The sequence below is a fragment of the Calypte anna genome, chromosome 14, assembly GCF_003957555.1.
Source record: "Calypte anna isolate BGI_N300 chromosome 14, bCalAnn1_v1.p, whole genome shotgun sequence".
Taxonomy (NCBI): Eukaryota; Metazoa; Chordata; class Aves; order Apodiformes; family Trochilidae; genus Calypte; species Calypte anna.
Window position 1 is genome coordinate 3,745,865 of NC_044260.1, and position 20,050 is coordinate 3,765,914.

The window sequence follows — 20,050 nt, forward strand, 5'->3', positions numbered from 1 at the left end:
TGTCCATGGGGTGTTGCAAAGTGCCCAGTGAGGCTGCAGTCTGCTCCCCGGGGAGAGGGAAGGAGGTATTTTGGAGCAATCAAATGGACTTCTTGTGTGGGTAGGACCTGCCTGCATTCCCTGAGTTGTGACTGTGGTGTTTCTTCTTTCAGGACTTGGTCACCCTTCCCTGCACCAGGGCATGACTCCAGGCTTTCCCCCTGCCATGGGGGGAGCTCTCCCTTCTGCATACCAGTTTGCCAGAGACCCACAGTCTGGGCAGCTTGTTGTGATCCCCAGTGAGCACTTGCCACACTTTGGTAAGGATGTGAGCATGTCCCTGAGGACTGTGCTTGGACAGCTATAGAAGAGGCAGGCTTTGGAGAGGTCTAGATAGGACTGTACATACCTGTGGGGACCGTCAGCCACAGCTCTAGGGTGTGAGCTGGCCCCTTCTTAGGTGTGTGTCAGAGCTGGAAATGTGTCACCTTCAGCAGTGGTTACTCATCCCCTGTAGACTTTGGGTCCTTGGTTAAGAGAACGTTCAGGTGGGCTCAGCCAGGGACAGTCACACCAAGGGTGTGGAGAGAGCAAAGCAAGCCAGGCAGCCCCAGAACTCGTGGGGTGGTGGGACTGGGGCTGCTGAGGGGTCGAGAGCACCCTTTCCCCTCTGAACTGCTGGTTGTGTTTCTGCAGTCAGCATTTGGCATTGCCCACCCCTTGGGATTGGGGTAGAGCCACTTGACCTTAGGCAATCCTGAGCCTTTCAGTTATTCCCATCCTCCCTGACTGAGTCTCTGCTCATTCCCCAGCGGAGCTGATGGACCGGGCCCCCCCTCTGTGGCCTGCTATGTACCCCCCAACCAGGAGCTCCCTCCAGCATGCTCACCAGCTCCAGCTCCTCTCCCATCAGCAGCTGCTGAGGCAGCATGAGCTCTACATCCTGCAGCAGCAAGCAGCCCATGCCATGGAGCTACAGAGGAGTGCCCAGCTCGTGGTATGTATTCAAAACCTTACTAGGATGTGAAACGAGCCTAAAGTTGGAGCTTTTGGGGGGAAAAATGCAGCTGTGTCTGTGGTGCAAGTGTGTCTCGGGTACAGGTGTGTTGAGTGATCCTGCCCTGGTCCCTGCGATGTGAGGCAATCAGGGCATCCTGCCCAGTTGGGCTTGGTTTTGGAGGGGTTTGGTGTAGAGCAATTGAGCAGTGCTGTCCAGCAGCAACATGACCTTGGTTCCTTCCCTAAGGATCTTTCTGTTTAGGTGAGTGTTTTCATACCTGCTCACCTCCAAAGAAACCTGCTGGGAGAAGCACCTGCAGTACTGGCAGCAATCAAACTGCTGGAGCCAGCTCTTGTTCACCAAATGGTTTTGGAAGTTATGAGCTTTTATTTGGGTGTTTTACACCCGTTTAATTTTTATGGTGGTCATCTGGTTTTCAACCTCAATTTTATGTGTGTGCTTTCCAGGAGACTTTAGTAATAGACATGGTTTGCTTTGGTTGCAAGTGAAAATTGAGACACACTACACGTGACTCCTGAAGCTGGGAATTTGTAAAGAAACCTATCTCTGATCAGTGTCACCTTCCATCAGATTGACCTCAAAATGGTGTTGCACTGAGGAAGATGTGTTTTATTCCAGTCTGTGTTTGATAAGACCATGTTTTGGTCTCGTTTGGTGGCAGGCTTCTGCTTTCTGGGAGCAGGTGAAGATGTCATGCCGAGTTTTGCTCTTGTCTTGTCACAGGAGAGGTTGAAGGCAAACGAACAACGTGCAGATATGGAAGAGAAAGTGACAAAAAGGAGCCTGGACAGTGCCAAATCAGGCCTTTCCTCCTCTGCCCCGGGACTGGTGCACCGAAAACCCCCCGTGCTGTCTCCCAGTGCCTCCACGTCCTACAGCAAGGCTGTGAGTCCACCTCCCCTCTCTCCCAGGGCCTCACCCGTGTCTGTGCTCAAAGCTGAGGTGATCCAAAAGATGGAGGAACCACCTTCGCAGCCAGCCTACTCCTACCCTGCCACCCCCAGCTCCCATCCTTCCAGCCCACCCCCTGCCTCTCCACCCCCTGCCCCTGCCATCCCTCCAAAGGAAGAGGCACCTGAGACCGTGGAGAAGAAAGACCTGGAGCTGGAGAAAGAAGCTGCTGGTCCATATCAGGCCTTGTTCCCAGGTAAGAGAGCCCCTGCTTTGGCAGAGTCCCATTGTGTTTGTGCCTGCCTCCCTTTTTCTCCTCAGCTCTTTCCTGCTTCCATCCTTTCCTCTAGAGGAAACCAGGTAGCTCCTCTAAAAGTCAGGGGAAAGGCAGGACTGGGGATGGTGTGATGCACTTGGATCAATGCCTGGGTTTTAGGGACACCTGGTCTGTAGGCTGTCTTCTTCCCTTGGGTTGAGCCTGGGTTGGTTCCTCCAGGGCTGAAGTCTTGGTGGGAGAATGAGGCAGTAGGCACATCTCTCCAGTTGCAGGAGAGTGCTGGAAATGTTCAGGAGGGGCCTCTGGAGTGCTGATGCCTGTGTCAGCTTTACCAAGGGAGAGTTGCCCAAGGCAGCCACTGCTTGCAAATAGAAAGAGATGAGAGATGAAGGGAGCCCATCTCTATGCCTTAGTGAGAGGGGTGCTTTGGAGACCTTCCTGTATGCAGCCTGTCCCTTCTCATGTCTTGCAGAGATCCCCCCAGGATATCCATTCCAGTCCCTGCCTCCCTCTTTTGGAAGACACTATCCCTACCTCCTCCAGCCCACTGCAGCAGCTGATGCAGATGGCCTGGCTCCTGATGTCCCACTGCCTGCGGAAGGCTCTGAGCACATGGAGCTTTCTCCAGAAGTTAAGCCCATCCACTTGTCTCCGTCCAAAATGCTAGAGCCCATCCAACCAGCAGCAGAAGAGGAGTCCTTGGAAGAGAGGGTGAAGTCAGAGGTGCAGATGGAGGAAAGCCAAGAAGGCATCTGTGAGGAGGACATGGGGACTCTGAACATTGCCACCTCCGCAGCTGTCCCAGTGCAGAATGTGGACAGTTGCAACCTCCTCTTGCATCAAGGTGAAGCCCTGGGCGCCATGGAGCAGGACCAGGAAGACCTCCAGAGCTGCCCACCACCTTACCAGGTTGTGGCTTGCCCTGCAGAAGCAGAGGCTCAGACAGAGACTGGCAGTGGAACAGAAACCTGCTCCGTGCACATGGACTATGACAACTCACTTGTGCACTCGGAGAACGAGCCACCTGAGATGGACTTGACACCCCAGCAGGAAGAGGCCTCTGTATCCATGGAGCTCCAGAGTGCTGATTTGCCCCAGGGGAGGGAGTTTCCCAACCTGCCCCCTGAGGAGGGGGAGCAGGGGACAGAGATCCCTTCCTACACAGAAGAGGCAATCTCTTGCCAAATTCCAGCTCTGGACATCAAGCCGGGTGACCCACTGGCTGGGATGAACGCTTTAGTGGCTGCCACAGAAATGCCTCAGGCTTCTTCCTTGTTGACAACCACCAGTGTCACTCCGTCCCAGATGAAGGTGGAGGTGTTACCTGACCAGGCTTTGGAGCACTCCTTCTTGCAAGGGATCACTTTGCTGAGTGAAATTGCAGAGATGGAGCTGGAAAAACGGAAGCAAGAAATGCAAAGTAAGTTGTGAGTGCATGGTCCGGACAGCCTTGGGCCAGGTCGGGTCTCCCTGCATCCCATCCTTGCTCTCTCTTTGCATGCAGAAGAGCAGAGACACTTTGGGATCTCTTGCAGCTTCAGCAAGGAGAGCATTGCCCTGAAGTGCAGGAGCGGCTGGTACTTTGGATGGGGTTGGAGGAGGGGTTTTGTTGCAGTAGGTTGAGTTACGTGTGGCTTTGTACTTGCTCTCCCCTTCCAAAGGCCCTCACCATGTCTAGACAGTTTGTGGTATGTGTAGCGGAAACGGAGCCCCACTTGCTGAGAGCTGCCAGGGTAACACCCTTCTGGCAGGCACTGTGTCTACAGTCAGTTGGGGTTTGGCACAGGAGGCCCCAGTAGCTCCAGATGATGCTTTCCAAGAGCTTGGCAGGTCCTGAAAAGATCTCACCTTCCAGTAACTTCCTGAGGTGAGACGTGATGGGAACTGCCAGTAGCACCATGGCTGGGTACAACAGAAGATCTCAAGTGGTGGCCAAGATTGGCTGGGAGGCTCCTTGAGTTGCCATGGTCCGGAAAGGGACATCAACCACTGGAGGAGCAGTCTTTGGAAGGTGAAGCTCTATAGCTTTTTATTTCTGTCATCAGCAGGTCCAGAGAGTTTCCCTGTCCGGCCAACCCTGGAGAGTTTGCTGGCTGCCAGCACCCACATGCTCATGGAAGTACTTTCCACCCCCTTTATGGAAAGTCTGAAAACCATCCGTCTGCCTCGTGAGCTGAACCCCAACAAAAAGTACAGCTGGATGCAGAAGAAAGATGAACCCGTAAGTAGCTCTGAGTGTGATTGAGCCTGAGAAGTCACAGCTTGCCCATCCAGACACAGTTTGCCACCTGGCTTGTGCTGCCCTTCTGCATCCAGTGAAGCCACCAGTGCTTCCCTTCTCCCTTGTTTGTCAATCAACACTACTGGTCCTACATAGCAGCGTTTGTAAAGCAAACCAGCAGGAACTCCTCTACCTGACTGCTTTGGCAAGGGGGGAGGGATAAATAAGGATAGTGACAGGAGGGTTTCTCCTTGTTTTTTCTTTGCTGACTCTTCCCCATGGGAGAGACTGGCAAATCATTTTGTACCCTGCAAGTAAGTGTTCCGAGACAGGGAGTATTTTGATCAGTCTTTTTAAATAAGGGAAATGAGACTCCACGGGTGCATTTTATCCTCCAGGTTCTTTCCCAGATCTGCTCTCCCTCAGAGCTGTTACCATCGTGTGCATAATCCACAAAACATCTTTTCTCAGCTGGTTTTGCTTGGGTACAGCTCTAGGGCTGTGCTTCTCATGGGCGAGGGTGCTCATGCTTCGTGGAGGCCAAGAACAGACCATAGCAAAGGCACCCAGCGTGCCCCACCCTGGTCTAGGTGAGGGTCTGGATATAATCTTGACCTTCTCATCTCCTTTTGCCTCCCCATTCTAGATGTACTCCATCAAATCAGCCATAGAAAACATGGATGCCATGGAGCTGGACTACAGGATGCGGCTGGCGGAGCTGCAGCGGCGCTACAAGGAGAAGCAGAGGGAGCTGGTGAAGCTTCAGCGCCGCAGGGACTCTGAGTAAGTCATAGGCTGCTTGTCTGCTCTTGCTTTTTGGTTTTGGTATTTTTGTTTTTTTTCCAGCTGGGCATTTTCACTGCCTCTTGATCCAGGAGAGAAAACAGCTCTCCATCCCTCCCTGTCTCTTGTCCTCTCCTCCTGGTGTGGCCCACCAGAGCTTTGCACAGCACACTCCTAGGCTATGTGACACGACAACCTGATCACTGGTGAATGCAGCTGGGAGACCCTGTTAGAGACCACCTTGGCTTCAGCAGCTCAGTTTAGCAGTTTGGTGACAGGCAAAGGTTCTGGGTTGGCTCCTGTTCTTGCTTGCTTTCTTTTAATTTTTTTTCCCTTTTTCTTCTTTTTTTTTCTTTTTTTTTATTTGTTTGCTCTTTTTTTTTTTTTTTGGTTGCAAAATTTGGTTTTACCTTTTTTTCTTTCTTTGCTTTTTTTGTTTTTGTTTTTTTTGTTGCCTTGGTTAACAGTGAAGCGTGTGGTTTTTTTAAAGGGAAAAGCATGACGAGAAAAGTAGAAGCTTGGCGAGAAGAGGCCCTGGAAGGCCCAGGAAGAGGAAACTTGGATCAAGCGCTCTGTCACCCATTAAGGAGAGAGGGAAGAGTGACAGCAAGAGTGGAAAGTAAGGCTGGAATTTGGGGAAGATGGGAAAATGGCAGGGTCAATGCACCAAGGTCTCACTCGGGGAGAGCATCTCGGATGCAGCAGGGGCTCTCCGTGGTGTTGTGGTGGCAGGCTGGTCTCTGGCAGCAGTGGTGTTGTGGAAGTGTGTGTTTAAGATGAGCGTGTCTTCATGGTGGGGATATGGTGCTGACCTCCTCCCTCCCTGCTGGCAGGAGATGTGTCTGTGGTGTTGGGTGAAGGTAGGACAGGCTGAGCTGAGGAGCAGTGAGATGGTGTGGAGCAGGGAGCTGTAGCTGAGATCTTAGTGTTGGGGAGTGTGTCCTGGTGTGTTTTCAGGAGGCTGGACAGTGCAGGTGGTGCTGTAGAGCCAGTTGATGCTGATGTCAAAAGTGAGAAGGACAGGACTGTTCCAGGTTACCTACTTTCCTGAGCCTGTCTGCTGTCTTCATCTCTTCTTCCCTTAATCAGTGGGAGTTGGTTTCACCTGAGCTCTCTCTTTCATGTTCCTGGATCATTCTCTCTTCTCCTTTTTTCCCATTTGCAAGCCCAGCTGCTGGTATTTGGATGCCTGGATCTCACCACTGTTGGCCATCTAACAGTCTGTAGATGCCCAAATCTTTCCAATGGGAAGGCACCTCCAAGCTGCCTCCCTGCACGCTGAGTATTTTTGCAGATGTCCTTTCAAGAAAACAAATCAGTTTCAGGTGCCCAGCTCCAACTGACCACGTGCTTCTGAAAATCCATCCTCTTAGTGGCTCTGTGTTTTGTTCCTCTTGTTTGGATGGCAGGACAGGTTGAACACATCCAGAGGTGGCAGCAGTTGTGCATGTGTGTGTGCATGAGCCTGTTACGTGTGCACATCCCCACCTTGCAGGGATGTTTGAGCAGCCTGGTGTGGGACCTGGAGATGCACCCTCAGCATCCAGGGCCTGAGGTGTTGGTTTGGTTGTCTGTGGAGGTCAGCAAAGAGGATAGAGGGGAGGGGAAGTGCCTGGAAGCTGAGGAGGCTGCCCCATGCCAGCAGCTATGTGGTGGTGGTGGTATTACCATGACCTGCAGGTTTAGTGTGAAGGAGGTGGCATAAGAGAGGTCTTAATGAGGATTCTAGAGGTCTTGAGGTGCTGACTGATCTCTCCATCCATCAGTTAGTTTCTGGAGGCAGCTGGAGAGCAGTGGAAGGTGTGCTTACAGTCTCACTTTATTTTTTGGTTTTTTGTTTTCTTTTTAAAAATTATTTATTTACCTTCTCCTTTCCCCCCAAATCCCAAATCCAGACTGAAGATGCAGATGACAAATGGCTCTTGCAGAGAGGCCAGGCTTGTGAAGCAAGTTGCCTGTCCTTTGAGTGAGGCCTTGAGTGAGGCCTTGAGTGCCCTTGTCACCCTGCGAGGCAGTTCCTTACCACCTCCTTGCTCATATCCAAGCAACCAGAGCAAGGGTTTGGGCAGTGAGGCACCTCCATGGGCCTTGAGATTCTCACTCTGCCCCTACAAAGTCCATGAAAGTAGAGGTTGGAAAAGACCCAGGAGGCCAACTCAGCTGTCTGTCCTTCCCTCTGCTGCTCTGTACCAAATCAGGCACTTTTTGGTGGCTCTTACTCAAGATATCACTTATTTCCTTTCAGAGACCACCTGATTTCTGATCAGGTCTCTGATTTCAGGCACCCTCATCTTGGTGGCCAAGAGTGTGCAAGAAGGGCTCCTTGGCTATCCTGTTTGGTGGAAAACCTTGTCCCAAAGTTCTGTCACTTCATAGTGGACTTCGTTCCTGCTGAGGATCCCCGCTGTCCTAGGAGGCATTTAGCCTCACTTTTGAGCTTGGTGGGGATCACAGGGAGGAAAGCCCCCCACCTTGACCCATCCTGTGCTTGGCTTGCAGACTGAGCAAGTCCTTGTTGCTCTCTGAAGACTCTGAGACTGGCGAGGGCACAAAGAAGAGGCACAAAGGGGCCCTTCCAGAGGAGGACGAGGACGTGGAGAGCAGCAGTGGCAAGATGAAAGGGAGGAACCAGAGCTGGGAAGAGCACGATGCGGCTCCCAGCTTCCCAAATGAGGTCAGTGCCCTCATGGGGAACACAAAGTCATGGGCCAAAAACACATCTTTTTCCTGCTTTGCCAGTGTTTTTTTGCACTGGATAACTTCTGATCTTAGAGCATTTGCTCCAAGTTCACATGGACCAAGAAGCCCTTCGTGAGTTTGTGCAGCGGAGGGGGGTTTGCAAAGGATGATGTTGGTTTATGGACATGGAACCTCTTTGGAGGCAGAGGTGCCTCCAAACCAGCCAGAGCATTGCAGGGTTGCACTAACTGAATCCAGAGCAATGTTGATCTTCCCCCTTTTCCTATTGAGACAGTGGAAGAGAATGAACTTCCCCAAGGTGGGGAGGAAAAGGAGCACAACTTCTCTATTTTAAATGCAGGGTTTTCTTCTGCTTCTATTGAGGCAATGAAATACTTACTGGAGCTTCAAGCTGCTGCTGAAATCCAAAATGCATGAAGGCAAAGTACTGAGTTACAGCTGTTATCTAGCTCTAGCACACGTAAAGTATATTTACTTTTTTCAAGAAGCCAGAAAATACTGCAAGGGATGTAACAGTGCTGGCTGTAACACAGTGGTACTGATGCCCTTGCTGAGAGGTATTTGGGTCTTTTTGGCATCCCAGCCTCTGGAGCTGGTTGATTATGTGGAAATCCATATTTATTTGACTAGGGTTTTGGGTAAGGAAGATTTTTAATCCTTGTGATGTAGAGAAAAACTTGTAAAACCAACCCAAATGTATCATACAAAACAGAAGTTGTTGAGAAAAACAAGGACTCTAAAACATGTTCTTCTGTGAACATAATTCACTTGGAAGAAAATTAATTTTTTCTAAGTTAATCTTTCAGATTTGTAGTGCTTGATAAACTGTTCTGTTTGCTGACATCTTCCTCTTCTTTCTCCCTAGCACTGTGGTGGGTTATGGCAGCTGGGGCTTGAGCATCATTTTGAGGCCTTATTAACTAGTGTGCATGATAGACTGCTATCAGGGCTAGTAAAATCCCTCAGGTCTGTCATGGTATCTGCTCTGTATTCACCTCTGTCTCTTCCTTTCACCTTGACAGTTAAAGCTCAAAAAGAAGAAGGTGCCATCAGATCAGGAACAGCTGGCCAGCAAGCTTGACAAGGCCCTATCACTCACCAAACAAGACAAACTCAAATCCCCCTTCAAATTTGCTGACACGGGGGGAAAACTGAAAAGTAGTGGAGGTGGCAGCAGGTACCTCCCACCCCACGAGGCTCTGCCGAGCAAGGAGGAGAAGAAGAGCATGGCCAAGAACCTGGGCCTGTCACTGAAAGCCACCAAGGAAGGTAAAAACAAAGTGGCTGCCAAAATGAAGAAGATGGAAGTGGGGTTAAAAGTCAAAAATCAGCTCAAGGTTTCCCATTCACCAGCAATATCTGAAGTTAGCAGCTACTCCTATAGTAAGTAACCCCTTGTTTATGTCTTCTAACAGTGTCATATGGTGTGGGGGCTTATGGTGAGGGTTTCTGGCCTCTGGAAGGGGTCTTGCAGTGGGTTGGATTTTGCTCATCAATAAAAGATGACCTCCACTCTGGCTAATCAATGCTTCTGCCTCTTTGGGGTCAGGATGAGTTGTCTAACCAACTTGCTGTCCAAGAGGTAGTCAATATCAATGCAGCTCTTCCTGGTCTGTGTTGCACTGATCATCAATAGGAAAAATGCTTTAAAAAAGAGGTTGACCCCTGTTCTTGCTTTTGGTGGGAGTAGACACTCTTCTTCTACCTGAGATGAGTACTCATAGCCTCTGCTTCATGAGGTGGTAAAGAATTGAAATTTGAAGTTTGTGTTGAGTTGTGTGGGATTAACTTTAGGATTGTGTGAAGTCAGCTGAGAAGGCAAAGCCTGCCAGGTGACACTGATGTTTGTGGGCAACCTCCTGCCCTGAGTGTTGTGGCTTGGTTCTTAGCTGATGGTGCTCAGCCTTTCCATCTGTCTCATCAGTGTTCATCTCCATCCCAGCATCCTGTGTGCTGATTGCTGTTTCTGAACCCAAAGTGCACCCAAGACAAAGGTTCCTGCAGTTGAGCAGGGCTAAAGAGTTCTGTTACAGAAGGAAAAATCTGAATTGCATCTGGTGTTGGGAAGACAGAGACAGAGGTAGAAGAGTTTTCAATGGTTCAGGCAGAGCATGTGAAGAACCTGGAGTTTATGGTCTGAGGCCTGGTTATGGAATTGTCTTGGCTCACTTGCTTACACATCTTTTCCTTTGCTTGCAGCTATTTAAGTCCCATGTTAAAACCCTTTTGGGGGGTGTTTTAATGCATAGCAAATACATCTCTCAGTGCAACATGGGTTTAGAAGTTTGACTAATGGGGAAGATGATGAGCTAGTGGCTCTCCAACTGAGCAACTGATTGGCATGAAATTAGCCATTTTATATGGCAAAATAGGAGCCATTGTGTCCACTGGACTTGAACACAAGCTTTGGCTGGTTGTGTTGTACACAGCACCCAGCAGTCCTGTTCTTGAATGAGCTTCACTCCCAAGAACAAACACATGGCTCCTAAACTGGGAGCTCTGGAGCTAATGGGAAGAGAAGGCATGGCTGTTGCTGGAACTAAAAGCTTTGGCTGGTGGCAGAGGGAGCTTTAGCAGTGCCCTGGCACTTGGTACTGTGGTTTCATCAACAAAACCTCCCTCCTGGACTTAAGGCTTTTAAAAGCAGACTACTGCTTTTACCCCTGTCCTTTCCAGTGAGTCTCCTGCTGTAGGAAGGCTGTTGGCATTGAGGAACTGAATCTGAAGTGGCTCAGCTTTGGTGTGTGGTTTTTCAGCTGTGTGCAGGTTCAAGAAAAGGGCCTTACCCTGTCATTTTGTCACTCAAGCGTGATGGATTTAGGGAGGCAGGTCGAGCATATGGCAGCATCTGCCATGACTGGTGTGCTTTTAACTTGTGGAGGAGGAGAAGCAGGATGGGTGCCAAGTCTTTCTGCCTCCTAGCCTCATGGTTTTCTAGCTGGAGTCCTGAAAACCTTGGGCATAGATCCAAAGGGCAAACTGAGCATCCTATTCCCACAGATTTTAACAGAAGTCAGATGCCCAAAATCTCTTCTGTCTTTGGGCCTCCTAAATTTGCTGTCCCTCGTTCCATCATCTCCACAACCAATGCAGTGGAGGTGAGGAGTGATGCTTAACCTGGGCTGATGCTGGAGAGCATCTGCTGCTCCTCACAGGCTGGAATGGTCTCTGCTGCAGTGCCTGTGACACTGTGGGGCTGATGGTGTGTTCACAAGTTGGGGAGGTGACAATCCATACCCACTTTTATTGTGTCCAGTGGTACCATGTACTTGTTCCACTCACCAGATGCCAGAAGGGACCGGAGAACTTCTCATTGCCTGCAGGGCTTGGCAGCTTTGCAGAGCTGCAGTTTGCAGACTGGAAGAGCAGCTTGGTCTCTGCTCTGTTTGATTTTCTTTTCAATTTCACACTGCAGAGCATCTGGGGTGGCACAGTTAGAATTAGACATTTGGAATTAGACATTTAGAGTTAGATGTGTTGCTCACTTGGCAGCTGGGGTCACTTGCTGCCTGTGTCAAAACCCCTCTGGGGCAGTTGGTTCATGTAGAAAAGGAGATTTAGGTCTGTGTTGAACGTAACCATGGTTGAGACCAATTCAGGTTGATGTCCTGGTTGTTGTCATCCCTGTGCCTTTGGTGGACGTCATAGTGGAAACTTCTATCTCAGTTTTCTGCTCCTGAGCTAAGAAACACTCCCTGCATCTTGTCTTGAGGGAGAACAGGAGTCACTTGGCTTAGGCAGAGAGTGTCTTTTTTCTGACCAGAAGAAGAAAACAAGTATTCCTGTGGGGTTTTTTTTTGGTTCCTGAGACTCATGGTGACAGAAAAGTCTGGTGGTGGGGGACATGGCAGTGCATAACCCTTCTTGCTGCCACTTTTGCCTCCTGGCTTCCAGCCTTTAAACAAAAAAAACAAACAAACAAAACCAAACCCCACACCAAAGCACCCCCCCCAAACAAAAATAAATCCCATTTTCTGCTGTAACGCTCTTCCCACCCACTTTGACCACAGATACGGACTCGGAGGAGGAGGGATCCCTGAGGGATGAGTGGCCGGCTCAGCCCCCGTCCATCCCCAAGCCCCGGCCACCCGGTCTGTACAGCTCGGTAGCCAGGAAGGGCGGCCGGGCTACCGGTGGCCCCAAGGCAACCCCTCGCAGCACAGGGGCCGGGCGGCCGCTGAAGCCGAAGGTGTCGGGGGGCCGGAAGCAGCCCTTCTGCCTGCTGCTGCGGGAGGCCGAGGCGGGATCTTCCTTCAGCGACTCCTCGGAGGACTCGTTCGATCAAGGTCAATAACTTATAGCAAACGCAACCCCCACACGCACCCCTCTGCCATGGCTGTCTGGGAGCGGGCAGGGCGGGGGGTGTGAGGGGGAGCCAGGGGCCTGCTAGGCCAGGGTCAGCCATTTTGATGGTCGGAGCCAGGGCGGCCATCTTTGTTCTTGGCAGCGTAGCCTGCTGTATCAGTCCGACGTTTATTTTTTGATCCTTTTTTGTACCTGTATCATTGTGATATTATTACTGGCTGGCTCTCTTAGAGCTTTTATAGCAACTGGGTTTTAGTGTCCACCTTTCCCCGCTTTCCTGTTCCCTTCCTCCCTACAGTTTTTCCCTCACTTTCTTCCTTGCTGCCACCACCACCATGATATTATTATTATAATTATTACTATTATTTCATATTATTTTATTTTGGCATGAGCCTTGCAGAGGTCTGGAAGGAGCTTTTTTTTTCTTTTCAATTACTTTCCTTTTTTTCCCTTTTTTTTTTTCCCTTTTCTTTTGTTTTAACAACGGGATACTGTTGTGTGGCCGTGTGACTCGATGTTTGTACTGCGATTTGGTATACCAAGCTTTATTAAACATATCCAGTTCATTTTTAACTAAACCTGTGTACCTTGTCTCTCTTGCTGTGTCTCTTATCAGGCGATTAGGTTGCTGCTTCACTTCATCCTGCTCTGCATCCCCCTCCTGCTCCCACTCCCCATGAGTAGAACTGGATTTAACCTAGTCTGGGGTACTCTCTATTATTCAAATATCCCTGCTGCCTTTGTCCGGATAAAAGCCTAGGCCTTCCCCCTCCCCAACCCCTTTAATTTATTTTTTATTTTGTTCACCCTTTTGTTTTGTTTTGTTCTCTTTTTCAGTTTGGTTCTCTGTTGATAGACTCTCTGGAGGCAGGCAGATAAAATGTGGAGGGGGCTTGGTCCTTTTTGTTGCTGCAGGGAGTGAATCCTATTTGACAGCCAGAAATTTTTCCTTTTTTTCACTTCTAAAAACACACACAGCAAGTTTTTGCATCTCTTTTTGGGCAGTAATTTTTTTTTTTTCAGATGCCGAGACGTAATCCACGGTGTTCAAGGATGTGGCAATTACTGCATTACATTTGACTCTGCAGTTTCCCTCTTTCACCCTCACCCCAGTTTTTTTTCTTGCAGCTTTCTTTTGTCAGCCTGTCATTAGTACTTCAGTGGGAAAAGAGATTACTTGAGACTTTTCCTCCAGAGACACAAGGGTTTTCTGTTTTAGAGCACACTCATTAAATAATAATCATGGGGAAAGGTCATTTTAATGAGCCCTCAGCTCCCAAAAGAAAGTAGCTCGTCTGGGTTGAATGCTAAGCAAGAGCATCCCCAGTTGTTATCATCTAAGTTACATGGCAGATCTGGATATAGCACAGCAAAAGCCTTTTAGTATTTCACACTGCTCAGAGGGCTGCTAATTGAAAATGGGGCTGGTTAGTTTTGCTTTTGTTTTGCTTTTGTTTTGTTGTTTGTTTGGTTTTTTTTGTTTGTTTGTTAGTTTCCTCCAAGCACCTGTTTGTTTTTTATTTCCTCCAAACCCAACCTCCAAAGACAGATAATTTAAGCTAAAAAAAAAAAAAAATTCAAAAGATTACAAAATGCTGATTTGGTTTGATGTGGCTCTGGGTTGGACCCACAAGTCCATTTCAAAGAAAACTCAAAAGAGACAAATACATGTTAAAAAAAAAAAAAAAAAAAGAATTAAAAAAAAATTTATTCTTTAGAGAACCCAAAAAATTCTGGGGATAGTGGATTTTGTGTGATGAGATTACCACATTTCCATGAAGAGTCTGCGTTAACTTCCATTCTTCCCTTCCCTGTTCCTTCCTGCATCTTTTCTTTATTTTGCTGCTGTTGGAAATTTTGAGGATATCAATCCCTTTTAGGTGCCAAGTTCTTGAGGGGTTTTTTTGGGGTTTGCTTTTTGGTTTTGCTCCAGGAAAGCAGATAGGTAACTTGCCCCTTATTGGCTTTGCCTGTTTTTCAAGTAACCTGTCTGCTTTGAAACAAAAATAATTAAAAAAAAAAACAAAACACAACAAAACAGTTTTATGGGATAAAAACTGGGGAGGGAAGGGGATATGGGAGGAGGTTGGGGAATTTGGAACAAATGGGGAAATGCGTTGTAAATCCCTCTGGGGTGTCATTTAACGGTGGGGAAACCAAAGATGCAAAACCTCCTGGGGTGGGAGGTGGGCATGGAGGGGGGAGGTGGGAAAGGATTAATTGGTTACAGTTTTGATTTTTTTTTTTTTTTTCTGCAAATGGATTTTTTTCTTTTTTTTTTTTTTTTTTTGGTTGGTCTTTCTCAGAAGCCTTACTTGAAAGGGATATTTGGGTAATAGGGTTTCTAATGGCTTTCCCTGATACTAAACCGATTAATAACCTCAGCTTTTCTAGAAGTGCTGGCTTTCTCCTTGCAGCTGCTTGACCAACCCTTTCACCCCTGCCCCTATCCATGATGCTTTGAATGTCTGTGTCGGTCTCTTGCATTTGCTCTCACGCTGCACTAAAGAAGCAAAGTGGTTGGCTGGTTGTAGGGCAGACACTTCTCAGCGAGGGTCACTAGCCATGAACCTGAACCTTGACCATTGTTATGTAGGTAGGCAAAATACCTTTTCTTTCTGTCACCTGTCAGCCTCAGATGTTTCGATGTTGCCTCCATTGAATAATGACACGTAGCTCTTTGCATTCTCTCTTGGTTATTTGAATTTTGAAGATGATTTGCTCTCCACTTTTGACTTGCCTCTGTCCATGAAGAGTCTTGCGTGGTAGGTTTGCCTGGGTGTATGTGTTTGAGGACTCCAGAAATGCTTTACTGTTTGCCAGACTTTTTTGGGTTGGTTTGTTTGTTTTGTTTTTTTAACCCAGCAAGGGGAAGGATTTGCAGTTGGGTCCAGGATGAGAAGCCACAGCAGTGCCTGCGGTGGCTCTGCCACTGTCCTGAAAGGTTTCTGGGACACAATGGAAAAACTCTCCTAGTATCAGAGTAATTACCTGTCCATGTATCTGTGTCAGAGATAGGGGTAGCTGCAGACCTGTTTCCAGCTGCTTTGAGATAGAAGAGGTAGGGATGGCTTGGGTTTTTTTACAATTTTTTTACAAATACCACATTGCCATCTGATAACAGGCAAAACTTGTGGTTTTTTGGCCAGTGACTTTGGAAAGGAAACTACTAATGTGGGCCAAATCCACATGGGACCTTTCAAAACCATCAGATAGGTGATACCATGAGGTTTCTGAGGCCAAAGACCAGTACTTTCTCCTATACTCTGTTTTCCTTGCAAATTACTAAGAAATAAGTACCTTCTTCTCTGCTCTCCTTCCCCTGATTGGAGGGTTATTTTATGCCAGTGAAGAAAACAAGTGAGGGATAATGGTTCCCTACACAGTCATTCCCATGTGATAGCTGTAATATTTTACATTTTTTATAAGTATTTCTGGAGTCAACAGCACAGCAGTTATGAGGGGGGAAAAAAACGATCTTCCAATTACGAGATTTGGCCTGTTTGAAAAAAAAAATATAATCTTCAATTGGACACTGAAAAATAAGTAACCTCCAGAATCTGGACAGATTACACAAATCAGAAGTCAATGACCCAATAGCTGTCTAAAGTCTGCCTGTACTTAGCCTGCTTTGTATGCTGTAGGCTTGCTTGGTGTTATGAGACAACCGTGCTATTTTTTTTACAATGTGAAATGACTGTTTTAAGTGTGTGTCCTTACTCCTCCCTTCCCAAGCCTTTCCTCTCCACATCTCCCTCAATCTGTCTTGTTACATCAGCCTTTAAAACCCAAATTGCTTAACCAGTTTCTGTTCATCTTCAACAAATCTTCATTTACTGCTCTCCTACAGGAAAATACCATGGCAGCTTAGCTGTTAAAAGCAATGAGAAAGTTTAGTGGTTTTAATTCTGGTTTGGTTTTTAATTGAACGCAGGTAAAAAAATTTAGCAAAAATTAATATTCTTTGGCTTCAGTTTATCTGGCCTCAGTAGCTTTTAAATATGATTTTATTGTTTGTTTTGGCTGTAGAGTTGTATGTACATGTGTGGTTGCGTGTGTGGGTATATACACACATATAGATGCTCTTAAAAGTGCCAGTAAACACACCTTTAACTTTCTTTTTTTTTTTTTTTTTTCCCTTACACTTGCTCGGTGTTAATATGTTGAAGGGAAAAATGATTTTTAAAATCTCTCTTTCCCCATTGTTAATGAAAAATCATCTTTTCAGGATTAAAAATTGGGGCTTCAATGGTGTAGAGGCATCTGTGCATGTTTAATTTTAAGCCCACACATAGTCTGGGTACAGTAGGACTAAAACTCCTGCTTCACATTAAATACAGGCATCAGGAATCTCTCCAAGGAGGCATGCAGATGGCCTTAGGGCACCTGCAGCTTATTTGCCACCATGACCATAAATTTTGAGACTTAATTTAGAAACATGTGGGTTTGGAGCAGAGCCCCAAATGTGTTTTTTGTCTCACTTGTTAGATTTTGTCCCTTGGAAAATCAGGAGGGAGAGGAGCAGGGATTGTGCTGCACACATAGAGTGGAGTTAGCAAAATCTGCCCTCACCAGGAGAGGTGGAGGAGGAGGATAGAGCTGTGCTGTGAACCTGTTAAATGTGTTTATTTTCAGGCTGAAAATTGTATCTCAGGCAGCTAAAAATGTAAGTGTTTTGGTAAAAATGCTGACAAGGGGCTGTGTTCAGTTGTTTTTCCATCGTGTGACACTGCAGATTTTTATAAGAGGGTAGAAAAACTGCCAGGTGTGTTATTGTACTGTATGGGCTTTGTAGCCTGAGTTCACAGTTGCTTTCATTCTGGCTTTTAAACCTCTTTTACCTCTCTGCATGTGAAACCCTTCTCCCTTTTCACATGCAGAATCTTTAAGCTCTGACAGACCCATGGCTGAGCCAAGGATGCTGCAGGGAAATCGTGGGACAGCTCATGGAGGGAGTTCCTACAAACTTTCCTTTTTTTTTTTTCTTTTTTTTCACCTGTTTTCCAGCCCAGCTGCTCAGTGAGCCACTCTCAGCTCAGCCAGCTCTAGATCTGGCACTAGTGGCTGTGCAGGTTGAATTTTTTCCCCATTTTTTTGTTTTATTTTGCTGAGAATAGCTTGATTCCAGAGCCAAATGGGTTGTTTGGAGGGGGTCTCAGCACCCCCTGGTGTCTCACTAAACTCAGGCATGGGTTTGCTGCTTTTCAGGCAGCAAAACAGCCAAGTTCATCTGCATTTGTTTGTTTTTTGTTTAGTTATTTTTTTGGCCAAATGTGGTAGAAAACCAGCAGTTGTGCCTTTTCTGCTGAGGGAAGGAATCTGAGCCTAACGTGTGGATTTAATTTTGTTTTTCCTTTTTGCATGTGGTTTTTATGCAAGGAGCAATTGGGGCTGTGGATTACTTGGTATTTACTGCAGGGACTGTAGGTTCAGTAGCATTTTTCTATTCCAAGGAACCAGCCTGAGCAATTGGAATGGGGAAGGGCTTTTTAATGCAGTCAAAAATTAGTATTCTGTGACTCTCTGCTGTATGCGAGGGAGATAAGCTCTGCTTGTTTAAAAAAAAAATACAAATAGCTGGCCATGATTTGAGCTGATAAAATGTAAGGATGCAAAACACTGTTTTTCTGATATATCTGTTCTAATGTCATGGAAAAAAATCATCCAAAGTGGGAAAAAAACCCACTTGTGTTACTGTATTTATTTATTACTAAACGAGCGGCCAAGTGTTGAGGACGTTTTTATCTCTCCCAGAGGGCATACGTGAAAAGGAAAGGATTTTCATGTTCATCCCAGCTCATTTTGAAGGGATCTGGTTTCTCATTTGGCTGGTTTTCCCAGGCAGAGGTAGCAGGGAAGTGGGTGAATGGGCTCAGGAGGGGAGAGTGTGGCTCCTGCTAGCAGTGGAAATATTCCAGCAACCTTGATGATCCTACTTAAGCCCTCAATTTCAAGAGAAATGAAGTATCTTTTCCAGACACACCCCCCCTTTTTTTTTTCTAGTTAAACATATATATATATTTTAATAGGTATATGTGCTCATATATGTGTGTGTATATGTATGTGTGTGGTATTTGTGTAGTGACTCCCACTCACCAGCACTATCTGGATGAGGTGCTGTTAAAATTAATTGCCTTTGAGCTGCTGATGGGCTCTTGGGAAGTGGTGTAGGAAGGGAGAGGTGCCACTCTCAGAGCATCTACCCCCCAAATACACCATAAAGGCAAAACCCAGCCCACTGCTCTCTAGGGGCATCAGCTGAAGCAGGGCAGCAAGGGTGATTTATTTGTCAGAATTAGATTTTGGCTGTGGGCAGCAATTCTGCCTGTGCTGAGCTGGGCTTCCCTGGCCTGAGCTGTAGAGAGGGAAATGAAAGGCACGGAGAGTTTTGAGGCAGTGTTCAAACACTCCTTCTTGTCTCCAACACTACCTACACTTTCCCCCCCCTCCTTATACATTCCAAATCCATTGCTTTCAAATTATTATTTCCCTCCCCCTCTTTGCATTTTTGCCTCCTGCCCTTTCTCCTCTCTCTGTCCTCCTTGCCTCCCGCCGTGGCACAGGCTGATCTCTAGTATTCCCCCTTCCATGCTGATCTCTGATTCTGATAACACTAATGGATTTCTTTATGGAGGAAGAGGAGGTGGTGGGTGGGAAGGGAATCCCACAGCTCCCAAGGTTGGGCTTTTCAAAGGAATTAAGCTTTTAATTCCTCCTGAAAGCTGCAGGGAAGGGGCACGTGGCATCTTTTTCAAATCTCTGCCAGCACCCTGCTCTTCCCTCCCTTACCTTGAGTGGGTCCTTTTTGCCATACCCTCTATTGCTGGGTCCTTCAGGGCTGGTGGGTGGCAGGCAGGGTGATGCAAAGACACCTGTGTGTCCGTGGCTCAGCTTATGGGTGGCTCAGTGCTCCTCAGAGCAGCAGCAGGAGAGTTGTCAGTTTGGGGTGGGAAAACGTGGCTGATGCACAACTCCCATCAGACTGGTAACAGGCTGCTTCTTTTCTGCGTGCTAGATTCCAGCTCAGAAGAGGAGGAAGAGGAGGATGAAGAGGAAGAGGAGGAAGCAGAGGACTATGGGATGGATGGCACTGACAGGCTTTCATCACCTGCCCTTGACGAGAGTGGCCTGGGCCTTCTAGCCAGGTTTGCTGCCAGTGCAATGCCCAGCCCCATCGTTCCCCCCCCACTGTCCATCATCCAGCTGGAGGCCAAACAGAAGGCAAAGAAGAAAGAGGAACGGCAGAGCCTGATGGGTGAGTGGCACTGCTAAGGGTTGGTGCCATGGGGGGACAAGGCAGAAGGTTCAGGAGGTCCCAGCTGGGCTGCAGGAGAAGGGGTTGTGATCCAGACACTGTCTTGCTCTTTCCTTGCCTTTGGCTGCTTGGCCGTGCTGCTGCTGGTGGGGGAAATCACCTGGCAAGAAAACAAGAACCAGTCACAGCTCTGACAGATGTAGCAGCTGCAGCCATGGCTTCCTCAGGGACAATTGCCTGTGACTTTCTCAAAGTTTCCTTTTTTCTTACCTGACAAAGGCAAGTGGTGGGATTCTGTGGCCCCTTGGACAGAGTGCTGAAGGCAGCAAAGTGCTGTTACATTTTAGGGAAGGAAATGTGCTAACTGCAGCTAATCTTGGGTACCCAAGAGAAGCAGAGACACTGAAGCAGAAGAAAAAACCCTTCAGTCATCTCATCCCATCAGCTTCCTCATAGAAATGGGCCAGTGGGACTTGAAACAAGCATTCCTTCCTCTGCTCATGTGTTTACAGTGCCAGAGACTTTGTTTCTGTCCCTGTCTCTGTCTCAGTTTGTGTGTTACACATAACTGGAGTTTAATTTCTTCCCCTCCCCATGCCCTGCTGCTCAAGTGCCCAT

General features: G+C 47.7%; 1 protein-coding gene across 6 annotated transcripts in view; it reads left to right on the forward strand.

The window, feature by feature from the left end:
* The window catches only part of TNRC18 (trinucleotide repeat containing 18), a 55,848-nt gene that overhangs the window by 23,083 nt on the left and 12,715 nt on the right, over window positions 1-20,050 (forward strand). For 4 of the 6 annotated variants that reach the window (XM_030459903.1, XM_030459908.1, XM_030459905.1 and 1 more), the window contains exons 6-16: window positions 153-299; window positions 792-976; window positions 1,724-2,147; window positions 2,641-3,588; window positions 4,214-4,389; window positions 5,036-5,172; window positions 5,663-5,791; window positions 7,672-7,846; window positions 8,895-9,255; window positions 11,883-12,158; window positions 19,193-19,432. In XM_030459903.1, the coding sequence (XP_030315763.1) occupies window positions 153-299; window positions 792-976; window positions 1,724-2,147; window positions 2,641-3,588; window positions 4,214-4,389; window positions 5,036-5,172; window positions 5,663-5,791; window positions 7,672-7,846; window positions 8,895-9,255; window positions 11,883-12,158; window positions 19,193-19,432 (3,198 nt within the window). The remainder of the gene's footprint in view (window positions 1-152; window positions 300-791; window positions 977-1,723; window positions 2,148-2,640; window positions 3,589-4,213; window positions 4,390-5,035; window positions 5,173-5,662; window positions 5,792-7,671; window positions 7,847-8,894; window positions 9,256-11,882; window positions 12,159-19,192; window positions 19,433-20,050) is intronic. The other 2 variants (XM_030459904.1, XM_030459909.1) reach the window with 2 other exon arrangements.